The 10,007-nt window shown below is 42.4% G+C and overlaps 1 protein-coding gene across 4 annotated transcripts; it reads right to left on the minus strand.

Annotated features, from left to right (window-relative positions):
* Nucleotides 1-3,620: 3,620 nt before the first annotated feature.
* Nucleotides 3,621-9,579, minus strand: TMEM100 (transmembrane protein 100). Of its 4 annotated transcripts, none has more exons than XM_027518345.1 (4): nt 9,511-9,579; nt 8,856-8,952; nt 6,363-6,506; nt 3,621-4,832 (listed from the first exon to the last, which is right to left on the minus strand). In XM_027518345.1, the coding sequence occupies exon 4, from the start codon at nt 4,765-4,767 to the stop codon at nt 4,363-4,365; it is 405 nt and encodes a 134-aa protein (XP_027374146.1). In that variant the 5' UTR covers nt 4,768-4,832; nt 6,363-6,506; nt 8,856-8,952; nt 9,511-9,579; the 3' UTR covers nt 3,621-4,362. The 4 variants fall into 4 exon arrangements, with proteins under 4 accessions (XP_027374146.1, XP_027374149.1, XP_027374150.1 ...); XM_027518348.1 differs by having other exon boundaries at nt 6,369-6,506; nt 9,511-9,572; XM_027518349.1 differs by lacking the exons at nt 8,856-8,952; nt 9,511-9,579 and adding an exon at nt 6,774-7,142.
* Nucleotides 9,580-10,007: the final 428 nt, after the last annotated feature.

The raw sequence follows: 10,007 nt of genomic DNA on the forward strand, positions 1-10,007 counted from the left end.
ACTAATCTCTGGGAACTGTAGTTTGCTTATCTGAGAGCAAGGTGGACGTGCACTTCTAGCCTCAGAGTGTGACAGAGAATACTGAGTAATGTCAGGTACAGTTGAGGCCCATCACATACGGGGTCAAAGAGTAATGCGAAAGTCAAGCTTAAACAAAGTACCTTTGAAAATTCCTTACATGAGCCTTAAGTCACTTTAATGCCCTTGAGGCCCAAAGATCAGGAACAAGGAATTTACTTTTTTTTCTTTTCTTTATATTTCTGTCCTGGAAAGGGGTTTTCCCTTTGGAACAAGGGTTTTCCCCAGATTATTTTGGTTCTAGAAAGCTTTTGTGGATAATGTCAAGGTTAAAGTGACTCATTAATGTCATTTAACCAAAACAGGGGTTTGCTTGATTCTTGATGGCATGTTGAGGCAATAAATAGAGAAAGAAGCTGAGGTTAACATTAGAGAGATAAATAACAATTTATTTCAAGAGGGTAGTACATTATAGTTGAAAAACTTAAATCATTTCTTTAAAATTAACCTTATTTTAAAGATAAGGCTTAACCTCTCAAGATCAAACTAGTTTTATAGGAGAGCTGGGATTCATAACCAGAACTTCCAAGTTCAGAACCATAATACAGGGCAAACCCTGGTCTCAATCTCTGTCTGTGTGTCTGTCTGTCTCTTAGGGTGGTGGTGGAACAGAGAGGTAGGTCTGGGAACTTGTGATCTGGCTCTCCCGGGCTTATGTGGCCCTAGCCACCTGTATGACCCTCCTGACCCTGCCATCTTTAGGTGAGATTCCCTAGATCAGTTAAGATAGTGAGGTGGGGCAAGCAGAGTTTCTCTGGTGGCTGTGGTTCTCATCTGGGCAGAGACTTGCGGCCCACAATGGGGTTAAAGGTTGTTCCTGTGCATTCTGGTATGTGTGAAGTCTAGGAAATGTTTTGCTAGGTGATACAGTTGGTTTCTGATGCTCCAGGGTGCGGCCAGTTTATCTCTTCAATACATATATGCTTGCATCATGCTTATGCATGCATTTGACATGTGCTTATCACTAGATAATCAAACCATTTGTACAGACAAACCTTCACCATTACAGACATACGTTATGAGATGCTTGTGATACCATGATTCAAGTCTGGGTTTATCCTCCTCACGGGAGTTGGGAGCCACAGTACACAGGACTTGGCTGTGCCTTACAGTCTTGCAAGTGTGTAGACCTTTTAAATGTGACTGGAGCCTCCCTCAACAGGGCAAGACCTTCCTGTACTTACGAGAAGAACCCAGAATTAGCCATTGCAAAGTGACTTGGGGAGGAAGGCAGGGGTGGGTTCAGGGGAGAATCTTCTCCAACGTCTCACATCTAGGAGAGATATCACTATTTCCAGTATGATCCTATTTCAGTCTTTACAATTTAAGTCATTCCATGGGGTTTCTTTGGGGACTCTCAGGTAGCAGCATGAGGCCCCCTGGTGGCCTGAAATAATTCACAAGCTTACTTTTTAAGCATTTGGAAGGCCAGGTGTAGCTGAAGAAGCACAAAGGTAGTAAATACTCACCTGGACCAGGCGCACCCAGTAGGGCAGGGTAAGGAGGATGACTTATTCTGGGAGAGGTGAGAACTAAAGAATTTACTTTTAAGAGATGAAAACAAATGAACTCTAATTCTGGATAAACTGCTCAACGCTCTCTGATTTTTATTCTTTGTTTAGCAAACACTTGCTGTTGAGTATCTAATCTGGGAAGGACATTTTATTAGGCATCACACAGGGGGTTTAAACACATATGACACATTATGTACTTCTAAGAAGTTTTGGAAGAGGATCCTACATTTATGGCATTATTGTGGTAGAAAATGAAAGTTGCCATCAGAGACTGTATAGGTAGAGACTCTTGAAGAAGCAATTCCTTTCAGATAAATGGGAACCTCTAGGAAGAGACTGCCAGAAAGGGCAATGGCACCCCACTCCAGTGTTCTTGCCTGGAGAATCCCAAGGATGGAGAAGCCTGGTGGGCTGCCTTCTAAGGGGTCACACAGAGTTGGACACTACTGAAGTGACTTAGCAGCAGCAGCAGAAGCAGCAGGAAGAGGCTGCACTTAAGTTGGGGCTCTAATGAGAATCAGAGTTTGGGTATGTTTGAGTTGGAGAGGGAAAGGATGGCATTATGCAGGAGGGAAAATAGAAGTTTGAACGTACATGGAGGCAGGAACTTGAAGCCTGATTCAAGGATAGGGAGTCGTGTGGTCTGGCTACCTCATATGAGTTTTCAGGTTGAGAGTGAAAGCTGGATACATCTGTTTGGATCAGACACAGCAGAACCTTGAACACTGGCCTGAGAAATTTCTTCATCGAGCAGAGGGGATTTTTTGGGATATCTTCAGGCCAAAAAAAGAAGCACATCAAAACACAATATTCCTTCCACTGTCATAAACACAATGCCATATACGTTCATTTGGTCCAGAGGAGGGGGGACCTGCCTGTGTTTAAGATAATTGTAATATACTCTACTGTACTGAACTCCAAACTTCTGCCATGTGACCTTCAAAGCCAGGAGAAACTAGGCCATCCAGGTGTCACCCCTTAACACAACAATCTGAGCTCTAGTGCGCACTCAGTGCCAGAGGGCTCAAATATTTAATTAAAGTCCTTGATAGGACGATTTCCATCAAAAGTGCTAATGCTAGGCTTCCTTTGTTTTTCCAAGGTTTAGGAAAGGCTTTGTGTCTATCTTTCCACTCTAGTTTAACGTAGTTTAAATGACACGAACCAGGGATATTTCTGGCTAGAGTTATGGTGTAGAGTCCTAGCTGTTCATTATCCACAGAATTCAAGCAGTAACCCTATTTATGTTGCATTATAACTAACTCAGCTGAGCAGTCCGAGAAGCTACACAATGCCTGGCATATAGCTGGTGCTCAAAAATATGGTACACAAATAACCACAGATTCAATAAATACGTAGGACTCCCTGGTGACTCAGATGGTAAAGAAGCTGTATGCAGGGCAGGAGACCTGGATTGGATCCCTGGGTCAAGAAGATCTCCTGGAGAAGGGAATGGCTACCCACTCCAGTGTTCTTGTCTGGAGAATTTCATGGACAGAGGAGCCTGGTGAGCTACAGTCCATGGGGTCGCAAAGAATCAAACACAACTGAGCAACTAATACACATGTAATACATATTTAACAACATATTATACAATTTTTGACCTCTGGCTTTGATTTCCTAATTGTAATGACATAGAAATCTTTTAAAAGGACATAATTCTTAATATTTTTCAAAAGTTATAAAAAATGGTGTGACAAAAATAGAAATCTTTGAGTTAAATTAGGAAGAAGCAACATTTGAGAGGAATACAATTGAGATGTTGCTGAGGCAAGGGAAGAAGGGCAATTTGTAACCGCAGTAACATAACTACAATAGAAGTAAGCATTTGAGAAGTTTTAGTAGGGACTTCCCTGGTGGTCCTGTGGCTAGGACTCCAAGATCCCAATGCAGGGGGCCTGGGTTCGATCCCTGGTCAGGGAACTAGATCCTAATTGCTGCAACTAAAAAGAACCCGTATGCGGCAATCAAAGTCAAAGATCCCCACATGCTGCAGCTGGGACCTGGCATAGTCAAAGAAGTAAGAAGTTTCAGCAGCAATGAGTATTTATTATTTTGAATGAACTGTACATGAAACTTAAATTTTTACATGAAATATAAAAATCATCAAAAGTGCTGTATAGGATTATTTTAATATTAATTTATCCCCCCATGTGATCTAGTAGCTACACATTTTACCTTTTTTAATGATCTGACACATCATTACAATCCTGTAAGAACTGTCCAATGTTAAAACATAAAAAAAATATTAGTTTATTCCTCAAGAAAAGTACCACCAGTGATGCTTTACTGAACATGAAAAATAAACAGATGCCAGAGAATCAACTTTTCGGGAAAAAGAAATATCATAGAGTTTCACGGGTGAATGCAAAGTCCAAAGCAGATCAGACTCTCAGCAGAACATTCTTGGGATATAACATCCTAATAGTGTGGGTTATCTCCTTTGGAGGCAGGTCACTGGTGTGCCAGAACTCATCTTTTCTGGCCTACTTTCCAACAAAACGTCTAATGCCACGAACCTCTCATGACTCCTAAAATATTTAATACAGAGGGTTTTCAGTCTTAGAATAGCCCTTGGAGTTAAGTTTGTCGTTGAAGAAGAAAGCAGTCATTGCTCACAGACGAGAGCCCCGCGCACCTTCCACCGCAGGCCGACCCGTGCGTCTGGTCCGCGCCAAGTGCGTGCTCCCCACAGCCGTCCTGGGTGCCCTGGCTGATGAAGAGACAGCAGGTCCTTCAAGTCACGCGTCCCAACTGGTCTCATTCGGCCCTAAGCAAACCAGCCTCTCTGATTCACCACCAGAGTTGTCTGGCTCTCCCGCCTCTTGGCTTTCTTGCTCCTCTGCCTCACCTTCCAGCACAGAGCGCTGGACGCTAACAGAAAAAGTCCCAGGGACAGAAGGACCAGGCCCAAGATGGAGATGATGGAGCCATGGGAGTTGAAGCTGTACGCCACGGCAGTGACCACGGTCCCGGTGATGAGGACCACCACGGCGAAGGGGATGACGCAGCGGTAGCAGGAGAGCTCAGCGCCCCCGGTGGCGGCCGCCAGCTGAATCTCACTGACCAGGGGCACCAAGGTAACCACCACTTCGCCATTGGCATTCTTTTCCATCGCCACCGGTTTGGGAGACTTTGGGGTTCCCAGGATCTCCTTTATGGGCTCGTCTGTCATTGTTACAGCGGTGTCTCCTAGCTGAGTTCACAGACTAGATCTGGGTGGTCTCCTCAGGGCAAAAACTGTGAAGACAGGAGATGTCAGCTGAATGCATTAGAGTGAGCCCCACAAGTAGCAGCAAAGACCTGGGGAAACACCACTATGTTCTTTTCTTTTCTAGGAGACATGGATGCCTGTGAAAATCAACTTTAATGTATTTTTTCCCCAACTTTTGCATTCTCTTTGCATTGGGCAGAAAGCAAGATAAAGCAGAGAACCATAAAGAAAGGGAAGGTATATAAGCAGGAAGCACTTTACAGTGCTTAATACTCTCTGGCAGCCTACAAATGTTTTACAAGCTTTTCTCCTTTGTCTATTGCTTTCTTTCCTCTAAACACAGAGAATCCTTAATCTTAATCCCCAAACACCCTCATTCAAAAGGAGAGCGTGTCATAAACAACATTTTGCACAGTCCATTCCACACTCACAGCAACCTAGACGCTGCCAGTATTTCCGGGCATAACATGCATTCTTTCCAAACTATGGCCCATTCACTGTGCACCAAAGTAATGTCAAGACCAGCAGCCAGCATTTAAGTGAGATTTTCTACATCAACTGACGGTCAACAAGTCAGTTGTAACTATTAAATGCAATGAACGGTCAACAAGTCAGTTGTTGTAACTATTAAATGCAATGAAGCAGGCATCCTGGGTCCATGGTGGGAGTGCAGTTTGGCAAAAATTCAGTGATAATAAGGCTAGGATTTGTGATCTAAAATGTGGCAATATCCTTTGATGCATTTGAAAAGAGAAAAATAAGAAAAGCAATTCAACAATTTTGTTGGATATAATTTTGTGCTTTTTTATGTTAAAGAAGAGGCCAACTATGAGAGTAATTAGCAGTTAATTTACAAATTTTCCATTAAATTCAACAAGGAATTTTGACATTATATGTACTACTTGTTTTAAAAGAATGAGCATACTAGATTTTCAATAAAGATTTACAAGCTCACTTTTACCCCATGCTCCAGTGTACGAAAATGTCATGCGATTCATCTTTGTAAATATTTTGAACCTGAACATTTCAGAAGGAAATCTGAAACTCTCCATCAAAAATCTCTAGGTGAAATGCCATCGCTGAGAAAACAGTGGACACTCCTGTCTTGTTTAGGCATGGCAAGTCATTCTCTTTCACCCTTGAGAAGTGATCTAGCAGCTAAAGGGTTGAACAGTTACAGTTATGCTTTAAATGAAAGCATTTAAAGGAAGATAGCGGAGATGATTTCAGTGAGATGACAACTTTGATCCTATTAAATACTCACTGAAAACTAATTCAACCCCAAAGTCAGACCTCACGGGTTCTTCCTTGCCCTGGGAGGTCAAAATATCACTCCTTATCCAATGAGCTAAAAGTTAGAGCTGTCTATTTGCATGAGACTTTCAGTCACCAAAATTAATCACTGCTATTCAAGATACCTTAATGACTGGCTAGATCAATAAAAGCATATTTGAGATTCTGTCTGAAAGGAAAAAAAAAAAAAAAAACTTCAACCCAAAGCTGAAACTTCAGCTAACTTAAAAATGAGGCTGTGTCCCCCAAAGGTTTATACTTACATGTACCTCAGAGAGAAGCAATCCATTACCAGGGAGACCCCTGGACCTGAGAGGGAAGGAACAGCAGTCTGAGCTTCTTCTTGGACTTCTGAGAAGGCAGCCTGTCACAGCACCTCTGTCAGGAAAGTGACGGGACAGGGATCTCTGGGAAGGAGAAAAGATATAAAATGCTGTGGGTTTTAGATCCTGAGCTCTTTCTCTCACTCTACCCCTTCCTAAATGACGCTTGTCTTTCCCTCTCTCTTTTTATTTCCTCCCCCGCCGGTTTGCTCCTCCCTGCCATTTTTTTTTTTTTTCTTCTTTCTTTTCCTTGCCAGCAGATTCTGAGTTTGGCTTCCCCCAGCTCTGCTCAGTGACATGATAAGTCAGAATCATTTTAGAGTCCCCAGAGACACAGGAGGCAGCTTTTACTTTTATTTCTCTTGCAGCCTTTACTGAGCGCACTGCTTTGCATTACTCATTTTTTCCCCAGCCAGACTCCAAATCTTCCCCCGCCCAGCAGGCATTTTCACAAGAAAATCCCCGAGTCAGCGTTGCAGACCCAGCTGAGGGGACGGGGCCGAAGGGACAGACACTTTTAGGGCTGCGGGAACAGCTGTGAAGTCATCGGGCAGCTGAATCCAGCCTGTAAGCCAACAAAAATCTATGTTCCTAGGTTTCCTGAGTGTTCTTTCTTCATGTGTGTGTGTGCTGGCCATCTGAAGCGTATACCTCCCTCCCCCGCTTGTCTCATTGGATGATAATTCATTTAGGAGTGAGGGTGAAAGATACAAATGTTTGTGGTTAAGGGTGAAAACCAGTCATTCTGATTTAAACATGATTACTAGGAAGTGAGTAGCCTTGGCAATACTGAAATTGTCATCATCACCATCTCTCATTTATAGAGCACCTCCCATGGGCATGGCACATGCAAGGTGCACGCATTAACACTAATGCTCACAACTTTACAAAGGAGTTTATAAGCAGTTTATAATGAGGCTCAGAAATGTTAAGCAATCTGACAAATGTCATAGAGAGAGAGAGACTCTTGGTTTAACTCTAGTCTTTAACGGGCACACTAATCATGCAAGGGGCTTGTTAAATGCAGATTCTGATTCAGTAGGTCTGTAGCTTGATCCTGGCTGATGCTAATCAGCTGCTCCTAGACCCACTTTAAGGGAGAAGATATTTGCAATATTCAAATACATATGACTGGATATATCATATTCTCAAACAATAAAGGTAAAGGTCTATTTCCCACCCCCTGTTGCCAAATGGGCTTTAAGCGACACATGAACTATTTAAAATTTGAAAGCCACAGATTGTTTTTTTGGAGCGAAAAATGAGATCATATGTCTTTTGGAGTGAAAAATGAGATCATACCGGGTGACTCTTATAAGCTCATCCTATACTTCTGTACCCGTGGTGGATTCATGTCAATGTATGGCATAAACCACTACAATATTGTAAAGTAATTAGCCTCCAATTAAAATAAATAAATTTATATTAAAAAAGTCAGCCATCTTCTATTTTTAGTCTGTACAAGTTTTAATAACTTACTTTCAACTGATATAAGTAACACTAAAATATAAGTTAAATCTTGAAGGAGATTTGTTTTCCTTCTTTCTCTTGAGTTAAGTTTCTCTAATTGCTGGTGGAGGGCATGGATGTTCTTAGGCACCTTACCGCTGTTCTACCAGAGCTCACTCTTTCCAGCCTAGTCTAGAAATAAGGCCCTGGTGATTTTGTCATAAAGGGACAGGGGCGAGAAGTATTTCTTCATTGAAAAGAAATAAAGCTGAAAAGCTCCAGAGGCTTTGCTGAGTCAGGGAGCCCAGCCTGTTGAGCTGGGCTGGAGGGCCTCAGCTACTATCCTTAGACTTTAAAAATGTGGTTATAAGGGACACAGCCACCCTCCAGGAGGAGTGCTGTTGCTTGGTATTCGAGATAAGGGGTATTTAGAACCAGAGCATTTAAGCATTGGCCAGCAATGCCCTGGGAGGATGGGGATACTGGGGATTCTTGAGGAGCTCTGTTTGAGAGCAGCTATGTTTCCACTGCAAACTGTGACCTTTGGGGGCAATTCCTCTTTACTTTCTAGCAGGGGCCTCTTCCGCTTCCGCACAGCATAATCCAATGACCCCACTGAAGCCCTGAATATCACCCTATCCTGTTGAAGACCATGCTTTCCCATTGTCAAAGTCAAAGGTACATGATTTGAATTTCTCCCAGAAAGAAGCCAGAGGCAACTGGTAAGCTCTTGGCTGAATTTATAATGAGGGGCAGAGAGTGTGTCTGTGAGCTGGGAGCAGGGTAGGTCTGTTTGCTCCTAACACCCAAGCCCTCCTCAGCCTTTTCAGGCTTCAGAATTCTAATTCTTATTCACAGAGCTGCATCTGCCTGCACACACAGATGCACATCTTCAGATTCTAACAGCTGATGACTTGCACTGATTGATACAGAGAAGTAGAAAGCTTTGGGATAAAGCAGAAATTGTATTTCAAGAATAGATACCTGGGGCTTCCCTGGATGTCCAATGGTCAAGACTTCCCCCTTTCAATGCAGTGGGTACAGGTTCGATCCCTGGTTGGGGAGCCAAGATCCTACATGCCTGGAGGCCAAAAAAAAAACCACAAAAAACACATGAAATAAAAGCAATATTTTAAGAAATTCAATAAAGACTTTAAAATGACCCATATCAAAAACAATCTAGAAAAAAAGATGAAATGACTTAAAAAAAATGAAGAATAGATACCTATCATTACACTCAAGTACACCTACAGTTTTAAATGACTTTTAAGTCTTCAAATCAAAATTCAAAGAGAATTACTAGTGATCAAAAGTCTTTGAATGACTTTTTCTCCCTCATCTCTGTGCCTATTAGAAATTAAACCCTCCTGAGCGTGCCTTAAGAAACACCTGCCCCCGATGCAAAACCTTATCTATAAAGCAACTAGCCTTTTTTTTTCTGCAAGCCTTTGCTCAGAAGGGAGAGGAAATCTTTCTGGTTCTTTTTAAACACAAGGCTCCAGGAGATTCCTTTAAGCTTTGAAAGCTTTTCAGAAAGCTTCCAATTCATGAATTAAATCTACATCCTCCTACCCCACCTCACCCCTCCAAAGACTTCCACATTTCTCTTCCAGATCTTTCAAAAACCAGAGATCCTTACCTTTCCTAGCCAGAATTGGACTGAGACAGCTGCCAGCTCTGGCCTACAGCCACCCAGAGACGGGGATGCAAATCACTACACCAGGGACCGTAGGCAAAGTACTCAGCGAGGCTTAAACACAATCAAGGGACCGGAGAAAAACTGATGAGAGGAAATTCCTTAAGTGCTGCTGTATTTTCTTCTCTGTTTCCCTCTACGAAAATGGAATCCATATAATTTTTTTTTTTTTAAGGGATCCAAGTTTGGACAGGGTGTCCTCCTTTGTTTTTCTTTCTTTGTGTCCTCATTCAGGCTTTCATTTTCAAGATTTTCCTTATTCAAAGCCCCTATTCTGAGACTATTCTTCTGTAGGACTATGAACCTGAAGAAAAGAATTTTGCAATTCTTGTCCTACCCCTCTGGAAGGGTCTGGAGTTGGGGAAGTATGTAAGGTGGGCAGTGAGAAGGTAAACTTTTTTTTTTTTTTTTTCTCACCATGACAAGCAAGTGATAAGGGA

This window comes from Bos indicus x Bos taurus, chromosome 19, assembly GCF_003369695.1.
Source record: "Bos indicus x Bos taurus breed Angus x Brahman F1 hybrid chromosome 19, Bos_hybrid_MaternalHap_v2.0, whole genome shotgun sequence".
NCBI classification, from domain to species: Eukaryota; Metazoa; Chordata; class Mammalia; order Artiodactyla; family Bovidae; genus Bos; species Bos indicus x Bos taurus.

What these genes read in the sequence shown, in the direction of transcription:
- TMEM100 (XM_027518345.1), bottom strand. Translation starts at nt 4,767, where the DNA reads ATGACAGACGAGCCCATAAAGGAGATCCTGGGAACCCCAAAGTCTCCC.